We start from the raw sequence: 22,471 nt of genomic DNA on the forward strand, positions 1-22,471 counted from the left end.
AGTTGAAATTTTAGTCTCTTTTCTTTCAGTCTCTCTTTTAGTTAATGGTATCCATTAGCGTAGCCGGTGATCCTTAATATAAAAAATAACATTCCCATATCATATTCCCAAATCCTTGATAATGGAAATTCAAACTGGAAATGAAGAAAAACAAATTGGCATCAACACATAAAATACTGATGCATTTTAAATCCCGTGCCAAATAGTCTAGATATTTCCAATGCACCTAGTTTTATTACTGAACAAGAATAGTTGTTATAAACAAGGATAAAACCAACACGCATAACAGAATTTATAGTAGGTGAATTTCAAAGTGTAACTTTATTTTCAAAAATCAATCCCACATTTATAGCATGACTTAGAAACTTGAGTGAAAAGATCTATTAGCTAATGATACCAAAAATGCATATAAAATATTAACATCATTAACAGAAAATAAATACAACATAGAGCCTATTATTAAAAATTACTAAAGTATAATTTTTATAAATGTACAGCGATATACTTTTTAAAAGACTAAAAAGAGAACACACGATAACATTACTAGTAATCTTTTTCTACTTTTATGCATTTTCCTATATTCTAGATTGAATGCTACTTTTAGAAATTTTTTAAAATGTATAAAAAAGCAAAGACTTACTCCAAGCATGTGGTGACTCTATAAATTCTACAGTTTTGAAAAATACTTTCATGTATGGTCATCACATCTGAAACTTCTGTAGCAGCACTGCACCATTTACAGTTCTTTCTGTGGTTTAGCATCCAGAGCTCTGGCTATTTCCAGTAAAATTATTGTAAGCATGTAAAAATGTCTTTTTTTCATCAAAAAAGAAAAAAACCCTAATTGGTCCAGACATTATCCTTTGTTTAACAAAAATTAACATATCTCAGCTGTGAAATGCCAGCATAAAATAAAATTCATGTAAAGGTTTATATAGCATTTTATTATTATTTTTTAAATATTTTATTTATTATCTTTAGAGGGGAAGGGAAGGAGAGAGAGAGAGAGAGAGAGAAATATCAATGTATGGTTGCCTCTGCCCAGGACACACAATGTGTATTGTGTACCCCATGCCAGGAACTGGCCTGCAACCCGGGTATGTGCCCTGACTGGGAATTGAACCGCGATCCTCTGGTTCGCAGGCCCGTGTTCAATCCACTGAGCTACACCAGCCAGGGCTTTATATAGCATTTTAGAAAAAAAATAATGTAAAAATTACAAGCAAATAGTATTTTTAAAATTAAAATATATTCTTTTTTTAAGAAAAATCTGTTTGGTAGAAAATAATGTTTCAGATCACACAAAACTCACATAAACAGCTCCTCACAAAATTTCCTAAGTTGCTATTGTAATGAATGGCTGCCACTGAAGTTAAAACTATTTTCATTAATGTTCATGTATAAATCTTCATTTTTAACTTCACATCTCAAGTGTAAATTCAGAGATCAAGCTGAATTGCCCAAAATTATGTGAAAATACTTGTAGAGCTGATGAGGACGTGCGGTCCTCATTAGATTAGCTTCAGACATGAAGGAGCAGCAAGAATCATACGTGATTTCTTTTTGTAAGATTTTATTTGAGCCAAACTGAAGACACATGCTGGGGAGCAAGACCTCAAAAGCTTCCCATAAGTGATTTCTCATGCATCGACGGGACAGACTTTGGTTATTATTGTAGAGAGAAAGAAGAATGCTGTTACATCGACTATAGGAAAATTAATGGCTTAGTCTACTGAAGTACAGCTGTTTTCTCTACGATGCTGGAGTGTGTAGAGATTCACCCTACAGGTCTTCACCAAGATGGTAAGTTTTCTTCTTTTCAAGGTTCACACCATACAAATGCTTGAGTTGTCAGGAGGAGACTGCATCCTTCTCAGTGACAAAAGCATGTCTTGTTGAACTAGTTCTCATTTTCCTTTTTATTTTATTAAAAACGTGAATGCCTCAATTAAAATCTTCTGTTATCCTACCCAACCCACTATCAGTTTCAAAGCTAAAATATTGAATGTTCTTTCTACCCTCTAAAATCCAAGTGCTCTCAGGACAGGATACTTTCCTTTAAACTTTTCCTAACAAAACTGAAAGCTGTATCTTAACTGCAGAGTAATTTTATGAACATCTTGACTCACACACTAAGCTTCTCCTGTTTAATGAGACAATTAATAGAAAATAACCAAGCCCTAATTATAGTGAAAGTAAGAGAATGCCTAAATTCTATCCCTCCATCGCAGTATTTAAAGTATTTTATAAAGGCTAGGAAAACTCCCTTGGTATATAAACTAGGAAAATAACCAGAACTGAAAGGAGAGGTCAAAAGATGATGTGGCTTTCATCTACCTTTTGGGAATTACTTAAAAATTCTTAATTTTTTGCTGACTCAATTTTCTCCTAATTCTAAAATAATATATTTAACATTTACATGCTAAGCAAAAATGGAACACCCTCTACATGTATATTTAACAAGATCATTTAGTAGGATCAGAATGATTAAGTATTGAAAGACTGAGTGAAAGATTCTTATAGCAGCTGTATTTGCGATTTTGAGTGTCTCCCTTTGAACACAGCGACAGACCTTCAGTTGAGAGAAACCATGCACCACAGAGGCAGCACAAGAACCAAAAGCCAAAAGGATTAATCATGATTAAAAGCAGTATCTGCAAAAGCTTGTTTCAGGACAATACTGATTATAGATATTCTTAAAATTCAAAACTCTGTTAATCTTGTTGGCTAGAAATGAACAACAAAGTCCCCCCCACCCCTCCTGAATAATATTCCCTTATGACTTAAGTTGCTATTTTTCCCCCCAAGCTCCAGAATAGATCAGAATGGTACTTTTCTCGAAATAAGAAAGGAAAGCAGATTAAACAGGTTTCTAGAGCTTCCTGTTGCTGCAACAGGTCAACACAAAATGTACTTTTAAGAGACACAGTATTTTTTAAAGAAAATTTGAGATGATATTTTCATAGTAACTTCCCAAACCACACACTATAATTTACTAATATTAAGCATGAGAACTGTACTCCTTGAAGACACTAGGCATACCATGAAACCACCACTTAAAACTCTATGGTTAACCTTCCAAGGACTACAACTCTATCATAGGCTATATTTCAAATATAATATTAAACATTCCAAAATGAAATAAGTTTACCTTAAAAGATACCTAAATGATGAGATGCCAAATTAACTGATAAACTTTGAATAAAATTAGAATACAAAATTTCTTTGGATAAACCAAAGGAAACTTGTATGAAAAAAAAAAAAAACTTCAGTCATTGAACACAACCTAAAACTAAATGTTTGTCTTGCCCTTCACTTCATGAGGTCAAAAGTAAGAGAGTGCACTCTACTTCAGTTAAGCTCTCATTACATCCACATTGTTTCAAACATGAAAATAAATTTCCAAGCCTTCTGAAAAATGCAGTCACGCAAGCAATGTTAAAGAGGAGATAAGGCCTTCTTAAAATAGCTAAAGCTTCCTAAGAAACCTCACTTTAAAATCCCTGCCTATTGAAGGAAAGAAATATGATGGCTTAAGAAGATCATAAAGAGGTTACTCTGGGAAGGTAGTCTGATAACTAGCTTATAGAGATCAAGAAGTGTAAATCTCACGTTTCTGAGAGATTTTCCTATCACTTTCACCAAATGTTGCTTTTATTAATCTTCATAAGTACCGTAAAAACCAACTGTGTGGATCCAGTTTTCTAGACACTAAGGGTATCTTCTGAGCACTGAAAACACTAGGCAGGAAGTCACCTACCAGGTAGGTAGGTAAGCATGGCATTTACATACTAAAAACTATTTTTTATATGATGCTATGACCTCAATTGAAATACTAATAAGACTGTAATTTAATTAAATTTTAAAATAGGAAATTATTTTATGAGTGTTTTTAGGAAGCAATCACTAGCTAAAACTCAAGTTACCTCACATTCCATCCGCAGTAATGCACCAAGTAAAGGACCTCTCCACCTTCGACATCAGAATCTTTAATACTAGCTTCATAGGTTTTTTGATTTTTCCCTCGTCCATACCGCACTTGGACTTTCATGCCTGGTGGATAGCATTCAAACTCCTCTTCTTCATTGTTGTCATCATCATCTTCCTCTTCCTCCTCCTCCTCCTCCTCTTCTTCTGCTTCTTCATCATCTTCATCTTCCTCTTTATTCGTTTCATCTCTTGAAAGGTTTAAAAAATTGCAGTTAATAAAAGATACTTCATAAGCTTTTCAGTTCCAAACCACATAAATTGATAAAAATTGTGGCTGTGATTGTTCCGGGCACAGCAGGTTCCATGTGTATGAAATTCTCTGATTTTCCATTTATATTAAAAACTAAAACTGTATTAAGATGACCACGGGTAGAGAAGAGATACATTTAGAGAAAATGAACACTGAAAAGTAAGTGCATTAAAAGAAAATGTCCAGCAGTCAGAAGAACAGCAGTTGTACTGAACAGCAAGAAACTAGCTCAGTCGACTCTAACAATTTTCTCATATTTTATTATAAAAGTGTTTTACACCTCAGTTAACAAAAAACAAAAATCATTACAACCTCATACATATTTTCTCACTAAAATTATTATTTTTTAAATTATTTATTTATCTTTAGAGGGGAAGGAGAGAGGGAGAGAAACATCAATGTATGGTTGCCTTTCATGCGTCCCCTGCTGGTAGTTGGCCTGCAAGGAACTGGCCTGCAACCCAGGCATGTGCCCTGAACTGGGAATCGAACCGCGATCGTCTGGTTCGTGGGCCCGTGCTGAATCCACTGAGCTACACCAGCCAGGGCAGACTAAAATAATTTTTCATTCAAATATTTCCAGCCTCAGGATGTTTAAAACAAGGATTTTTACTAGCCAATGGCTAGTCTTAAATAACTTTAAAAGGTGCTCCAACCAAATTTTCAAATGTTATACACTAACTAAATTATTTTACCTTTCACAAGCATAGTCTACCAACTTTACAATAATATCATGGTGTTGTTTTTTCTTTCTGCTCTTCTAAACTTCACCATAATTTCTGCTCTCTTTACCATAGTCACTAAAATTCTTTTCCACTGATTCTCTCAACTTTAAAGTTCTGACTGAAACTAAGAGTTCAATCATTCAGAAGCAAAGCAGCACTGCAAACATTTTGATCTTCTCAGTATTGTGTTCTTTCTAAAACTGAGTGTTCATATTCATTTTATATGAGCCACAAATCATAAACCTTTCCAAGCACTAGATTAAAAAACCAAGCTTTAGTACAAAACTCAACTATATTTAGTTAAGTTTTTATCTGCTCTGCAGTATATATATACTTATTATAATGGTTTCCTCTCAAAAAGAATCTATCATTTTACAGCTGACAAATGAATAAACATCACAAAACAGAATCACAAGACAGCTAAGTAAATAAACTTTAAAAGCTAATAGAAATAGTATTTATACAAAAAGCCTACCTCCACTGATAATTTCAATTTTACAGTCTTACATGCAACATTTTTAACAATGACATGTCCTACCACTCCTAATTATGGAGTTATATAGGCAAAAGAAATAATCTATAGTGATACAAGCAGCAGTATAATGCCTTTTTATTTTCCTACTTCTTTCTTTCTATGTAGTAAGGGATGAAGAAAAAAAAAGCCTTGTGACATCAAGTCTAAGTTCACAAAGTACCACCAGTATCACTTTTCTCTGAAATACATCACTGAGTCTACAACAAAGATTCTCAGGAATTATTCCTATTTTAAAGACCCATCTACAGTCAGCCCTAGCCAGCTTGGCTCACTTGGTTCAAGTGTCATCCCATAAATGGAAAGGTTTTGGGTTTGATTCCTAGTCAGGGTACATGCCTGGGTTGCAAGTTCAGTCCCGGTTGTGAGTATATACGAGAGGCAACCGACTGATGTTTTCTCGCTCACACTGATGTTTCTCTCCCTTCCTTCCCCTCTCTCTAAAAACAATAACATGTCCTCAGATGATGATTTTTTCTTATAAGTTCATCTGCAGTCAAATAAATAGGTAGATAAGAATTAAAAACTAAATGAAACCAACTATAACCTTAAAAACAACAAACCATGAACTCAATTATTGAAAATACATTAACATCTCTATAATGAAAGAATTATTAGTATGGCTAAAATATCTAAGAAATTATCAGAAAGGGTGCTGTGGATAATAAGCTATTAACAAATTTATTTCTACTGTATTTTTATTTTTATTGTATTTTTTCCAATACCATTTATCCCTCCTATACCCTCTTCCATAGTTTCTTTCTCATAAATTAATCTCACAGACCTTAACTACATCCAAGAGCACCAAAAATGGGTAAGCATCACAAATGAAGGCTCCATCTAAAATTTGAAGGAATGAGAGTGAAATTTCCTGTGCACATTGTAATCCACATGATAAAGCAAGACATTTTCAAATGTAACCACCACAAAATGTGTGTTTCTATTGTTTTTCTGAGCAGCGATAAATGAGGTCCTCCACTGAATAATAAAATTGCTATGAACAAATTTATATGTTTTATATGTATAATTATACAATATACACATATAAAATTAAAACATTAGGAAGGAAATGCATTATAGTTACCATAACAAAAGATTTATGGTAAATAACCAAAGAGATTTGTTATGCACCTCAGAATCATCATATAAGAGAGATACAGAATAAAGAGACTAAAATTTTTTCAAAATGAAGAAACTCTAACCTGCACCTTACATTAATTACATAATATGCTGAGCACAACTGGTAAATGACAAGAACTGCGAGCACAACCCTACTTTAAGTGGCAGCCAGAACAACCTTTATTTAATCTGGAATAAAAACCTAATAGTCTGGATTAATAAATCAGAGCAAAAATAAAATAAAATAAAAATTTCACATTTACTATCAATTTCAGACAAAAATCGAATAAAAGCCATGTAAATAACACACCGAAGTATAAAGAAGCAAACAACACAATTACTGGCTTGAATCAGTCAGCCATAGAAAATTCTACTCTTAGAACTCAGTGGCAAAATCAGGGGTAAATGCACTAAGCCAGCTAGAACATAGAATACCAAGAAAGAATGCCTTTGAAAGTACAGAATGAACCAGCACACAGGTTAAAGAAATTAGGTTGGTGGATGCATTACACACGCACGCGCACACACATTTATCTTTTAGACAACTACATTTTGGGAAACCAAATGCACCAGCAAGAGTTTTTCATCTGAATTTACAAAGAAATATCAAATTTTCCCAGTTTGATGTCACACTCCTTACAATGAAACACATTAAAGAAAAAAGCTACAAGTGATTAATACCTACTATGGGGCCAGACACTGAACCAGGTGTTTGAAATCAATTATCTTATTTAATCCCCATTCCTGGAATAGGGAGGCAAGTTACTGAAAGCTCTTGGTAGTAGCTAATTACTTACAAGTTGACATACTAAAAAAATACTTAAATGTTAATACTTTATAATTGCACATTTTTCTATTGCACTGATCTAATAAAATTCAGAAATCGCTTTTGGACATTTTAACACACAACACTTCTAAAGAACACCTATCAAATTAGAGAAGTCATACTAGGGTAATTTCAGTTTGTGGTATAACATATAGATATCTGTAGTAACTACAAAAGCCATACAGGTGAAAAATTGAATGAATTACCAAAAACCTACAAAATACATTTATAATAAATAGGATTTTAAAGTACTAATTTGAAAAATTAAGATAATTATTAGTAACAAAGAAAAAATATAGGCTTATCAGAGTGCCTTCCACACAGTAGATGCTACAAAAATATTTAGAGATTTAAAAGTCAAATTTTTAGGCAAAAGGGTGAATCCTTACTAAGTTCTTACTACCTGAAGTAGTTTCCAGTAGCAGCATGGAGTACTTCAAATAAACATTCACATACATAGAACTTTAACCAAGTATAATAAGCAAACACTTATACTATATTCACCTAAACCCACTTTTTTTTCTTCCAAGTTTATCTGTATGCTGAGGTCAAAATTTCAGAAGAACACTAAAAATGTCAAGAGATTTTAGGCAAAAGGTTGAATACTTACTAAGGTTCTTAGTAATCAAAACAACTTCTAATAGTATGGAATACTTAAAATATACATTTGTACACAAAAATATGTAGCAAAGATTAACAAACACTTTTTACTACATTCATCTAAGCATGTTCTTCTTTTACCGTCCTCCTCCTTGGCTTTGTGTTTTGGCCAAATTTCAGAAAAATAATAAATTGATTAAAGAAGATTTGCTGTACTTACTTAAATAGACTACTAACAATGAGGGATGTTTACGTTTTTTTAAACCTTGGAAATAAGATTAGACATCAAAGATCACCTATAAAGGGGTCCGCTGGCAATGCATAAAGTTACACTGTTCAATAATTCTTCATTCCAAAATGACCAAAACAAGTAAATGCTCCTATCACACAAAACACAGCATAAGAATTTTGGCCTTTTAAAAATTAATTATTAGCACTTTTCCATTCTTATTTTTTGCTTAAGAAATGAACACAACTGTCAAAATCTGTAACCAACATATCATCTATAAAACTGCATAAAGTCATCTCCCCAAGTTTGTATTATCTGGCTATTTAGCGGAGCTTACTACAGTAAGAAGTACTTTTCTCTAGCTCAAAATTTTATAAATTTCCATGATGAGAGCAAGAAGAATGAATCAAAATTATGATATTTTGCTACACATTTACATTAGTAGGGTCTCTGAAGGAGGAAAATGCTATTAATGTAATAAATGCAAATCAACTATTCCATGTTTTATCAATCAAAATTAGATTTATACATACGCACGGATATAAAGAGCAAATTACAAGAATTTATTCAGCCAAATGCATCTTAACCAAAAACAAATTTCTTACCCAGATTTTGCTTTTTCTTCTTCAGCTTCTACCTTTATGCTGAGGGGTTCAGCTACCCCAGTTATCTCATCATCTTTATTGTCCAGATTTTCATTTTCTCCTGTTTTTCTCATATTAACTTCTTTTTCCTGATCAGTTTGTGTAGGTATAGAGTCTAATAAATTCTTTTTACTTCCCTAGAAAAAGATCAGAGCAACTAAACCAACAAAACTAAATACTGTCAACCTAATCCATGATCTATTTGTTAGTAAAAGGAAGTACCAACCAATACTAATACTGAGAAAATTATTATTTTAAAAAACTCCTGCAATTACTAAAACACCAGGCAAAAATAGCAAACAGCTATTTTAAACAGAAAAATAGCACTTACTGAAGAAAATGCACAAACAGTAAAATAAAAAATTATAGAATAACTAACTACAAAAACTTTACAGAGGATGTAGAAAATGAACCAAAGGCAGCAAAGGACAGTATCTGATTTACCAGAGAGGGTTTAATATTTTCCTTCCTTTCAACATCATCTTCAGGAGACTTTTCTTCTTTTAGTATTATCTTTTCCTCCTCTTCAATCTTTATTTCTTTGATCTCTGGTTCATTTTCTTCCTTGACTTTTATTTCTTTTACATTTTCACACTCCTTACATGGCTTATTAACAACTTTCTCTGGCAGTGCCATCTGAAATTCAATACTGGCCGACCTACAGTACTCCTCAAAACCATATAAGTATCTAGAAACAAGAAGAGAAATATTTGGAAAAACATTTCAAAATATTACTGTAGAGCTGAGTTTTTAAAAAATGTCTTCACTTCTTTTAAGTTTTCAGATATTAAGCCTTATCAATATTCTAATTTATTCTAGTTCAGTTTTTCCCAATCTTTTAAACCCAAACAGAACCAGGATTCAAACTTAGGTTTAGTTGAAGTTTAAAACTTTGGCATTTAACCACTACAAAGCACTTCCCAAATACACTTGGCCACAACCTTTCTTCACAGACTGTCCCATAGATCTAGTATTCATAGAACACACTTTAGGGAACACTTACGATAGCAAAAATTTCTGATTTCTTCTTAGAAGAATTAGTTTCAGTTCTATAATAAATTCCTCCATGCCTTCTAGACAAAAAAAACTGAATATAGCTATATCAAGTACAGTGACTTACTTTTTATAAGCACATTTAACATTGTATCCTGCAGCTGAATTTAAAACAGGGATTCCAAGATCTTGGTAGACTTGCTTCCAAACAGCTCCACTTTCAATCTAATAAACAGAGTGAAATGAAAACTCCTAAATTAAAGGTAGGAACATAACAGGATTTTGATAACTATCATATATATAAATAAATTATGTTTATTGGTTCTAGTCTCAAAAGGGATAAAAAATATCAATCTCAATGAATTCTAAATCAAAAAGTGGTTGGCAATATTTTAAAGTTAAATTTTAGCACACTTACAAATCTCAGAGAGTTACAAACATTGAAATATTAGACAATTTGACTTTTAAATAAACCCTGCTATAGTAAATAAGAAAATATCCAGGTTACTAAACCAAAATTTATAATGAAGAAACAGATAAAAATTTTCAAATGATATATCATGTCCCGTAAAACTTAAAAGCTAGTAAGTCAAAGAATTCTATGGATTTTACTAAAGCATTTTACTCTATACAAATTTGTTTCACAGAGTAGTCTTAATCATATGGGCCTATACATCACGGCAAATTTAAGATAATTTCCTCAGCTCGAAAAAAGATTTTCTGATATATATATATATGTGTGTGTGTGTGTGTGTGTGTAAATATATATATATGTAAATATATATACACACACATACACACATATATGGATATATAAATATAAAACACATATAAATATAAAACATTTATATATCACACATGTATATATAAATACTATGTTTATATACATATAGGGAAGGCACAATGGAAAGATACGGAGAACACTAACACAGACCCCTGCCCCCCAGGACTTGCCAGTCGAGTGGAAGGCGTAAAAAGCAAGAATTGCCACCAATATATGGTTATGCTGTGACTCAGACATACACAGGTGGTTTATGAAAGTCTAACAAACTTATCAGGAAATCAGCTCATTTTAAAAAAACTTTAATTAAATTTAAATTTGGTCTGAGTAGGCCTGCTGTGTTTCTAACTTGTACTTTCCATTTTTATTAACTGGAATAGAAAATTTTTGATCAAAAAACATGATAAAAAACATGTTTCACTCCCAATCGTAATACTTACATTATCAAATCCTCCAAGTTTGTGTACAAGCCTGAATAACTTAAACAGATTCAAATTTCGATATCCAAGTACAGGTCGTTTGTTAATAGGTGTGCCTGTTGAGGCAAACAAAATATATTAAAACCACGCTACAGCCCTGGCCAGGCAGCCCAGTTGGTTAGAGCAACGACCCGTTACGCCAAGGTTGCAGGTTTGATCCTGGTCAGAGCACATACAAGAATCAACCAGTGAATGTATGAATAAGTGGAACGACGAATTGATGTGTGTCTTTCTCTCCCCGCTCCCCCCCAATCAAAATCTAAAATTTAAAAACTAAAATACTACTGGAAGATTTTAAAAAACCACACTAAATTTTTTATTTAAAATTTCAAGATTTACACACATCATCACCAACAGAGCTGAAAGCATGTGCATGTGTGCATGCATGCACTCAGGGTAGGCAAAGTAGGGTCATGGTTGTTCTCATGGAAAACAACACAATTAATAAATGCTAATACAAGAATAAAATGGGTCTTGAGAACTCACAAGTATAAATCTACTTTGCTCCACCATGTATATATAAGGAAAAAAATCCCTTGTTAATCAAAAACATCTCTACTGCTTAAGCCCATTGCATTTAAATTTTTTTTCTCATACCAAACTTTCAAAACCTTATTTGATTTCATTTCACTTTCATTCCCCTGATGAGTTAAAGAATGACTACCAAGAAGCAAAATAAAATATCAACAAAACAAAAATTTTAAAAATCAGGGAAACAAGGTTTGGTAGAACTGAAGAAAATATTGAAATGAATGAAGAGCAACTGCTCCACAGTGAGAGCTATGTTTGTGAAACTTTCTTTGCATTTTACTACATCACTACTACTCTTAATGCTCCTCGCATAAAGCTATAGTTTTCTTTCATTCTAACAAGGAAAAAGCGCAGAGCAAGGACACTTACAACCAGCAAACATTAGAAAGTGGTAGAGGAGATAACAGGAAGAATAGATATACACAACCTGTGGCCCTTTCTAAAAACTTATGATGGCATAATCTTACTTTATCACTATTCTAATATTAGATTTTATTCATTTTCTTTACTTTCCAATTTATCTTATACAAAAGCCTAAGAAACAGCCTACCTTCTTAGGCCAAGCCTCCATTCATACAAAGAAATAACACAGGAATCGAGGACAATGTATATCAAATAAAGGATAACTACATTATAGTAGCCATTACCACTTGTAAGAGCAAAAGACAAAAGCAGTTTCTACTCATCAGCAATGCAAACAAGGATGTAAAAATCATTAATTACCAAATATTATTCATTCATTTTTCCCTTCTGCTCAAGCTAGAAAGCTTTCTGCCTCTCCTGACTCCCCTCCCTTGCTCGCATCTTCCCAGGAAAGAGAAACCACACTCTGAACAGCAGCGAAGAACAGTCACTAGAGGACGCGGTCACCCCTGCAGGTATTCATTCACCCATTCCTCTTACCCCCAACCCACCCGTCTTCAACATTAGGCAGACTCAATAAGCTAAGCCAAGGATCACCTTGAGATGCTGCCACACTTCTGTATTTCTGGCCCTCTATGTATGCGTCAATTCTTATAAAAAGACTTGTGGTCCATCTTAAGAAATTAGCCACATACCACACACCCGTGCCCAAGTATATCCAACAGTGATTCTAGAGAAGGAGGCCTCAGACTTAGTGGCATCTGTGCAGGTGCAAATACAATGGTGCTACTATGATTCCTACTCTGCTGCTGGTCCCTAGTGTAAGAGTTCTTTGGGACCCTACTGATGGGTGTGAAAAAAGGACAAAACACAGACATGTATGAGTCCATGGCCATGATATCTATCAAAATACAGATTCCTCATTCCATTTTCTACGTGATAGACACTATGCTACTGGCAATCAAAAAGACAGTCATTACCAGAGCTTGATGACATGAAGCTTGATGAACAGAAGTAGTATTTTCCAAGTGTTAGCTATTTATCTGATACCTATATCACTAACAACGAAGGAAAGAAAGAAAAACACTCACCTCTATCCTCCATGAATTTGTACAACTGCTGAAGAAAGTTTTCCCTTTCTTCTGGAAATGGTTCTATTTCTTCCTAATTTTAGTCACAGAAGAATAGAATATTTTCCTTAGTTAAGCATTTAATAATACAAGCAGATCTCCTACCAAGAGCAAAGACTAATAATACTCGTTACAGTATTTCAAAGGCGTTTAACAATTAAAAATTGTTTCTTGGTACTAAGCTGTTCAAAACCAGAAAACTGTAGGCATTTTATTCTTTAGAGAGGAGTATGTCCTAAAAGGTATCTCTATAGCCACCATCCCAAATGTAGACTCTCATTTGAGAAACAAGAGTACATAGATGGTCCATCAACTTTTTACCATGTAGGAGATCAATTCTTTAAGTCACAGTCACAGGCTCAAGAAGACCTACTCTCATCTGTTAAATTAGGGCAAGGGTTTAAACTTAACACCAAAACTGACTCGATTACTGCTCCTCATGGAACTGTGCAAGTGTGGGTCCCAGGAGCTGTAACTACAAGTACCCTCATTACACACAGCCCCACTTGTATAGTACTTCGAGCTTGTAAAATCAGTGAAGTGGGGAACAAACTTGATCTACAATACCTGAAGATTCAGACTTAGGGAAATCTTCAAGTAATAAAATAGTTCCCCGATTTATCAATTACAAGGGAAGGACTAGCTTCTTGCTGCTGTGGCCAGGGCCTGTGGCAGTAGGGAGCTGGTCCTGAAGCAACCTGCAAGGAGCAGGGTAGTAGGTGAGACTGAGGAACTCATCGATTCAGTGACTATCATCCACTCAACAAACATTCAATGAGCACCAGTAAGTGGAGGTACTAGGTCACGTGGTGAATCAAATGAAAGAAAAATGCACACTGACTTGGAGTAACTGCAGAGAAAGTGGTACAAAACAGACACTGAGGCTTCACAGTTACTCTGGCTGAGGCAGATGTATTTCTAATACTAAAAGTTTGGAGCATACTTTTCTATCAGTAGTCTAAATCAATTTCATTTTTTTAAATCTTATGTCTAATGCCACTTGAATGAAATTTACCCCTCTATGTTAAAAGCTAACACATCAGAGAAAGGCCAGTTAAAAACAAAAACCCGAGTGGAGAAACAATTAGCTTTGCTAGTTGGGCAGAGAAGAATAAATAAATATAAATTATTAATTTGCTTATGATAAATCTGTATTTCTCAATTTAAACAAAGTCCATATAGGTTGTATTTTGGTAAAGTAGTCTGATGTAAGTCTAAGAAAATCTGTTTTCTAGAGATTATCTTAAATGTTCCCATGGCATAGTATCTGGTTTTCATAAATTGCCAAATTTATTCCCGATGCAAAAATTTTAATCCCACCTGGTATATAACACAAGAAAATCTTTACACTGGAAACCAGATTTGCTCTTCCAAAAACATTTGTGAAACACAAATCTAAGCACCAAAAGTTTGATAATTAACATTTATGGACCATGTTATATATTACATACGATGTCAGACACTATGGATATGAGAGCCCCACTAAGACAAGGTCCCCACCCTCGAGGGTAGGGACCCTCCTACAGATTAGTTGGGGAGTTAAGAAACAGACATAAATCAATGTACTTACGTATGTATGTATGTATGTGTATGCATACACACAAATGACAAAATATGTATAAGGAACTGTAGTAGTTTAGACTAGCAAATAAGGTTTCCCTTTAGAATGCTGACATGACAACTGAACAAGAGTGTGCCAGGCTGACTGGGGGAAAGAAGAGAAGAGAACTGTGGGCAGAGGTCCTATATGTACAAAAGTGGATAGAAACAGATATGTAATCTTACACTGTTACAGCATAAAGTTCCAAGTGGGGAGACATATCAAAACAATAAAAAAAAAAGAAAGAAAAAAGGCAGGGTTTGGATTACAAAGGAGATCTTATAAGTGAAGCTTGACTTTCAGAGTAAGAATCCACTTGAAAGGTTTCAAGCATGGGATTTCTAAATAGAAAGCTGTATGCGACAGAACTAGAGCCAGGGAAACTTACACTGCACACTGTCATTATAGATCATCATATCATTAAACTCTAAAACAACCCCATGTCATTAATAGTGGTTTACTACAGTTAGATAGCAGAATTCCATAACTTACTTAAAACATTACATATTGACATTAATTTAATTTGCTGAAAATATTAAATACAATTCACTTCATGATCAAATAGATGACTTCACTATCTGTACCTCTCGCCTAAAACTTTTATGAAGTCATTCAACAAAGCACTAGAGAGTACAGCGGTGTGATGTCACTAGTACTATCATGAACGTCTTTTCTCGTACTTGTCACTCTAGACCTAAAGTACCAGCTACAACTAAATCTAAAATTTCAGCTCCTTGATCCATATAAATTCAGATGTCTTATTTATGATCTAATCAGAACTACCCACCCATTTATATTAGATAAAACCACTTCAGATTATCACTGATCTTTACTTTTTTGCTGATTATTCTTCAATGCTAGATGGAACATATATTTCATGCTATTCTGGGTATTTCAATAAAATATGCAGATGTAGTATAAACACTATATAAAGTGACAGCTGTTTACACAACAGTGAAAGCATATGAAAGTTCTGCTATATTACATGGCTATTTCTTTAATCATCTAATAAACCAAAAGCACAGCAAAATTAAGAAATGTTGCCCTGGCTGGTGTGGCTCAATGGATTGAGTGCTATCCTGTGAACCAAAAGGTCACTGGTTCAATGCCTGCATTGCAGGCTAGGTCCCCAGTTGGAGGCATGTGAGAGGCAACCACACACTGATATTTCTCCCTCCCTTCCCCTCTCTCTAAAAATTAATAAATATTTTTTAAAAAAAATAGAAATGTTTCTGAAGTTACTGGGATAACTATACTTATTTTTAATTTCACAAAACCGAATGCCTATTTTACAGTAAGCAAAGTACTTGATCATGGTGAGTATCACAAATATGACTTTATTATGAAATAATTCTAAAACTATTAGAATTATTAAAACTAAGTAATTCTAAACTATTAAAACTAAATAATTCTAATATTAAAACTATTTAAGTGATTAAATCACTTTATGCCAACCCTAACTCACAAAGGAAACCCAACTGTAATTTTTTACCCCCTGCCACATCACAACTGTAATTTTAATGTAAAAGGCATCAACTGCGTTTACTTACCTCCTCCTCACTGCTGTTGTCCTCCTTTTCTTTTTCATCATCTTCCTCTTCCTCTTCTTCCTCAGCTTCACTGCTAGAGCTATCTTCTTTCAATTCAGTCTTCCAGTTAGCAGGAATAGTTCTACTTTTGTGAAATTCAAGGGCCTGATCAAAGGCTGCAAAGAGATCATAAACTCTGTGAACTGGAGAAATAATAGGACAACAGACTTGTCTACACAAAGATAACTACTGGGCGAACACTCTGGACAGGAAGTGTCTGCTATGCAGCAGACACTGAGCCAACTGCTCTTCCTTGTCTGCCGCATGCAGCAGCTCCTTCAGTCCCAACAATCTTAAGCATCAAGCCGCCATTTTTATAGATGGCAAAATTGCCACCATTGGAAGGTGACCTAGGTTCAAACAAATATAAGAGAAAACAGCAGTTTTCTTCTTTTAAACAAAAATTAAGCACATTTATTAAAAACAACTTTAAGATAGGTAAATCTTTCTGGTTTATAATTTTTAAAATAATTCTCATCCAAAAATATGTTTATTGATTTTTTTAGGGAAGAAGAGAAGGAGGGAGAGGGGAGAGAGAGAGAGAGAGAGAGAGAGAGAGAGAGAGAAATATATTGGATATATTGGTTGCCTCCTGTACACACTCTGACTGGGGACTGAACCCGGAACCTAGACATGTGCCCTGACCAGATATTGAACCCTCAACCTTTTGGTGCACAGGACGATGCTCCAACCCAACTGAGCCACCCAACCAGAACTAAGATGGGTAAATCTTTAATTGTTTATCTAGCAAAGTGACAATAAAACAGTATTACATACCAGGTAGAGCCGTTGTGATGAACACACAACACCTGAAAATATACTATAAATATGCCCTCTACATCTCTAGTTAAACCTGAATTATATTAACAATTAACATCAATTTTAATCACATACATAGTCATTCTCATTTTACAATACATGAAAATAAATCAAATTCTAAATAAAAAATTTCCTTTTTTTCCTTTTATTGATTCTAGAAAAAGGGGAAGGGAAGGAGAAAGAGAGAGAAACACTAATCAACTGCCTCTTGCACACACCCCGACTGGGGACCAAACCCACAAATCCGGAACTTTTCAGTTTGTAGGATGATGCCCAACCAACTGAGCTACGCTGGCGAGGACTAAATCATAAATTCTTTATGATTTTTAACAAGTCTACACAGCACATCACTGACTGGATTTGATGAATATACACAAAGAGAAAAATGCACAGCCATTCAAAATGGCAAAAATCCAGTAAGAAATGCAATTACAGCATCTACTATAACATAGTGTCACATAACATGACACAACATGACAACATAACAAAATAATTGTTACATTACAGGAAATGCCAAATCAAAATTACTTTGATTCCTGTTTCTACCATCCTTAGGAACTAACATTTTATTTAAAGGCAAAAGCCACACTATAATAACAGCTGCTGATATAGTTCTTTTACACTTTTAAATAATAGTAAGCTAGGAAAAGAAAAGGGAAACCTATGATAACGAAAGACACATGGGCCCTGGTTCAGTGGTCTGAGCGCCAGCCTACAAACCAAAGGATCAACAGTTTGGTTCCCAGTCAGGGCACATGCCTGGGTTGCAGGCCAGGTCCCCAGTTGGGAACACGCAAGAGACAACTGGTTGACATATCTTTCACACATCGATGTTTTTCTCCCTTTCTTTCTTCCTCCCTTCCCATCTATCTAAAAATACATAACAAAGAATCTCTGGGGGGAAAAAATAAAAAACTACAGGTATTGCTGTAATTCTACCTACTCTGTGTGATTTAAAAAAAGAAAAAGCCGCCAAAAAAAAAGATACATATGTTTACAAAAGTCAAAGTCACAGAGAACCAAGTATAACTTTAAAGACTACTTTGAAAAAACATTCTTTAAAGAGCAAAAGAAAATTTAATCTTCAAAAACACTTTATCAGTGTTTAAATTAATTGTCATTTATTCCAAGATTACCCTTACCTTGCTTTAAAACAGCATCAGGCTTTGGTGCAGTGTCACTAGTAATTTCGTGGACATCCTTTCTTGGTACTGAAGTACTGTATTGTTTTTTTAATTTTAAAGAAAAAAAACACAAAAACACAACAGATGTTAATGAACAGCCTAACTACACACCACAGAAAGCTACTGAAAATATGGGAATACTGACATTTACAGTGAAAGCGAGTGCATGCAGGGTTGCAAGTTCCAAATAAAATGTTGGGTAGGAGCTTAATGTACGTAAACATCATCTACAAAAGGACCCCACCTTTAAGAAGTGTTTTATAAACAACAGGTATTCTCAAATATCGACGGTCCCTAGCTAAATGGAAAACGTAAAATACTGAATTACTAAAAATAACAATAAATGAAATGTTTGGAGAGCAGAATGCATGAACCCAGTAATTAAGAAGTCAAACAGTAAGAATCTGCCATTATCTTGGGACAATCATAAGAAATTACTAACTTTAATATTGGAAGAAAATGTGCTAGTTTATTGTGTATATGTTCCTCTAACAGTTTTTTACATTGTATTTAGATTCACAAGCAAACGTGTAACATATGATTTAAAATACTTTGTGTAATGCCTCAACTATAAAGGTGCAAATAACTGTAAGAGGTTCTATCATACATTATACGTATTTCCTATTTTACACTAATAAATCATTATTCAGCTTTCCTGCACTTGGCTTGTGTCATTCAAGCCACAAAAGCCTGAAAACTATTCCAAACACTTTTTCCAGCTTGCCTATGTCTTTTAACTTTTTATTTTAAAAATTTCAAATATACACAAAAGTGATTGGATTCTGCAATGAGTCCCTACATACCCATCACCCAGTACAATAATCATGAACTCATCATCACTGCTTCATCTACACCCCTGGCTATTCCCTCCCATTGCAACTGGATTATTCTAAAGCCAGTCTCAGGCGTTATATAATTTAATTTATGACATTTCATTATGGAGCTTTAAAATTCTTCTTAAAAATACAATCATACCATTATCACATCTTAAAGTTAATAATTTCTTAACATCATCAAAGCAGTATTCAATCTCCAGGTTTAAATTTCTGATTAACTCAATTTTGTTAACATGATTTTCATAGATTGTTTTTAAAAATCACTTTTCAGAACTTGAAAACCCAAACACCAATCTTAAAACATCAATATCCTTTTAAAATACAGGTTCCAGCAGAAGTAAGGCCTCCTTGAATGTGGTTGGCTAGGTAATAATATGGGTGTAATAATTTATGGTTTTAATTTGAACCATTTCACCTAAAAAGGCATATGGTTTGATACTGCTATATTACTGAATTACATGTTTATGATTTTGTGATCAAACATTTTGCGATCAAAAGGGGGTATTACTTGTGTTGGACCCTGTATGATCACTCTGTAAGTCAGAGTATAAAATATATGGTTTTCCTGGTCATAATTCTTAGAGGAAAAAGAAAACCCATAGAAATTTGTAACTCAGTTCTAAGAAAGTTCTTAGAACTTGAAAAATCGCTTTCTTACACTTAACATACATGTATAGCAACCCATTTAATCCTCAGATGACTAGAGGTCAATGTTATACAACAGGTTATCAACACAACCATTTACACATAATGAAAAATATTGAAGATTCCTATTAAGACATTCAAAAATAATAAATATATCAATTAACATATCAATCAAGTGTTAGATATGATAGCTATATCAAATCTGCCTCAACAAATCACCAGGCAAAATTCACAACTTAGTACGAGGAGTACAGTTTAGCACAAACCAAAACAAACAAGGAAAGACATACTCTAAAACTACACACAATAACAATATGAAAAATGTTCATATGCTGAAACATTCTGAATGATAAAAAGTAAGACAGTAAGGTCACTGGAAATAACAAATTTATCATTTATCACCCTAATTTGGAAAAACAGCATATTTTTCATACCAAATGAATTATACTTACAATTTGCCATCTTTGAAAGATCGAACAAGAATATTATCTTTTTTCACAGCAATTTCATCACTACAATCAGGACAAACCACCTTTTAAAAAAAGTACAAAACTATTATAACTAAAAGAATATTTATAGAGAGTTACATAAGCACCAGTTATTTAAAGCCTTTTATGAAACAGTTTCAGCTTAGTTTACAAAATAAATTTAGTTTTAGGGCAAACAGGCACACATACACGTGAGAACACAGATAAGTAACCTTAAATTTCTATCCTACACCCTCCCTGCCTCTGGTCGCCCGCACTGTTTCCGCATAGGCTTGGTGCTGAAAGCAAAAGCCTGGCTCCAACTGGACTAAAGCTGTGGGCCATTTCCTAGCCAGACATGGAAAGCTACGGCCTTAGCCGAGAGTCTGCATCACGGCTGAGAGGAGAACAGGAACCCAAATGGGATCAGATATTAGAACCTTAATCAGAGCAGTCTCCATCCTAAAAAAAAAAAAGACCGAGATAAGGTTCTGCTATTATTTACATTTAAGTATATACTTTAACACTTATTACACTTCTTCATATACTACTCCGCCTAAAAAGTAAACATTTCCAAGTGGGTACCTTTCTAGAGTCTGTATAAGATTTATTACGAACACTAGAAGTTTATTCTATTTGAAATCGCCTCAGCTGTTATTCACAGTGAGGATAAAGCATGTCTTCCCAAAGCAATGCCAATGCAAGAGGCCTATGAATTTTGATTATTCTAACTCCTCGACAGTCCTCTAGGTATACAAAGAACAAGTTAATGAGATAGTACATTTTTAAATGAAAACTGGGCTAAGTAAGCATGACTGGTTGGTTAAAGGCCTTTCTCAGTAGCTGTGGAAAATGACACACTAGTAGGTACATAAAGGCATGAACTCTCAACACAGGCCACAGAGGAGCCCAAAATAGGCTAGGTCTACTTCAGTCTTTGAAAAAGTTAGTTTATAATTTTCATAATTGTACCTGCCCCACATTAATAAGCATTTATTAAACATTGATAGCATTCTCAATTAATTCACTGATGAAAGTCTTTTACAGCATCTAGGGAAATTTTCCTGTCATTTCAAAAAAGTCCTGAAATAATACTTAATACTGGCTCAGTCATTCATGTCAGTCATTCTACCAATACTAACTACTACACCAAGGTACTGTGCTGGATGCTGAGCAACACACAGGCCAGGCGGTCACTGCACCTCCCCACGTGGAGCTTGCACACTAGCGCGCAGATGAGCACTAAACAAGTAAGGGCACATTAGTTCATCACTACTGTGTTAAGTTCTTATCTGATGGTCAGGGACTGCTTTCTTGAGGAGACAACATTTAAGCTCAGCTTTGCAGGCTGCACTGCAAACAGAGGGAAGGGGTTACGAGAAGGGCCCTGAGACAGCAACCAGTGGAACCCACTGCAAGAAGCAAAAGGTCAGTGTGGCTGACTTTCTGCCTGGGCTGAAGGAGAGACATAAGCAGGGTTCAGATGTTCTGGTCTGTAGGCCATGTTAATTCTTAGGACAAAATCTAAAATCTTTAAGGGAAGAGTCTGAAGTAGGATAATGTCATCATAGATTTGCCTTTTAAAAAAATTAACTTGTCATTTAAAAAAAAGGACTAGGGAAGGGTAAGTGTTGAAAGAGACTAAGCTCCTACAATCATCTAGGCGGCAGATGGTGAGCTGAATGTAGAGTGGTGGCAATGGCAAATTAAAGGAATGAGAAACAGCAGACATAATTAGGGAAGTGATGAGGCGAGAGAGAGAAGAGGATGCTTAGGTTTCTGCCTCGTGCAAATGGTGTGTCATGCACTGTGAAGGGAAACAGTGGAGGACCAAGTTTGAAAATGGAGAAGGAAAGAATAAGTGTACTTTTAGGCTTATTAAACGTTGTGGTGGGTAAACAACATGCAAGTAGAAATACTGGGTGGGAAGATGCCCAGAATTGAGCTCAGAATAGAGATTCGAACACTAAGATACAAACTTAAGAGTCAGCAGCCTCGACACCAGGAGCCTCAACCTTAGGTCTAAAACTATGAGCCAAATCTACCACTTTGTTTTTGCTCCTGAGCTGAGGGTTTTGGCGATTACACATACGATATTCTGTCCAGTGCTGACAGTGGTGTTTGACTAGGGACTTGCTC

The 22,471-nt window shown here is 34.5% G+C and overlaps 1 protein-coding gene across 4 annotated transcripts in view; it reads right to left on the minus strand.

Moving 5' to 3' along the window:
* The window catches only part of ARID4B (AT-rich interaction domain 4B), a 140,453-nt gene that overhangs the window by 34,656 nt on the left and 83,326 nt on the right, over nt 1–22,471 (minus strand). For 3 of the 4 annotated variants that reach the window (XM_037037328.1, XM_037037326.1, XM_037037327.1), the window contains exons 9-17: nt 20,318–20,397; nt 18,343–18,419; nt 16,343–16,497; nt 13,154–13,226; nt 11,130–11,224; nt 10,036–10,133; nt 9,360–9,603; nt 8,877–9,052; nt 3,927–4,178 (exon numbers count right to left, since the gene is read on the minus strand). In XM_037037328.1, the coding sequence (XP_036893223.1) occupies nt 3,927–4,178; nt 8,877–9,052; nt 9,360–9,603; nt 10,036–10,133; nt 11,130–11,224; nt 13,154–13,226; nt 16,343–16,497; nt 18,343–18,419; nt 20,318–20,397 (1,250 nt within the window). The remainder of the gene's footprint in view (nt 1–3,926; nt 4,179–8,876; nt 9,053–9,359; nt 9,604–10,035; nt 10,134–11,129; nt 11,225–13,153; nt 13,227–16,342; nt 16,498–18,342; nt 18,420–20,317; nt 20,398–22,471) is intronic. The other variant, XM_037037329.1, reaches the window with a different exon arrangement.

Source organism: Sturnira hondurensis, unplaced genomic scaffold (genome assembly GCF_014824575.4).
Source record: "Sturnira hondurensis isolate 20B ecotype Veracruz unplaced genomic scaffold, ASM1482457v3 Scaffold0022977, whole genome shotgun sequence".
Taxonomy (NCBI): domain Eukaryota; kingdom Metazoa; phylum Chordata; class Mammalia; order Chiroptera; family Phyllostomidae; genus Sturnira; species Sturnira hondurensis.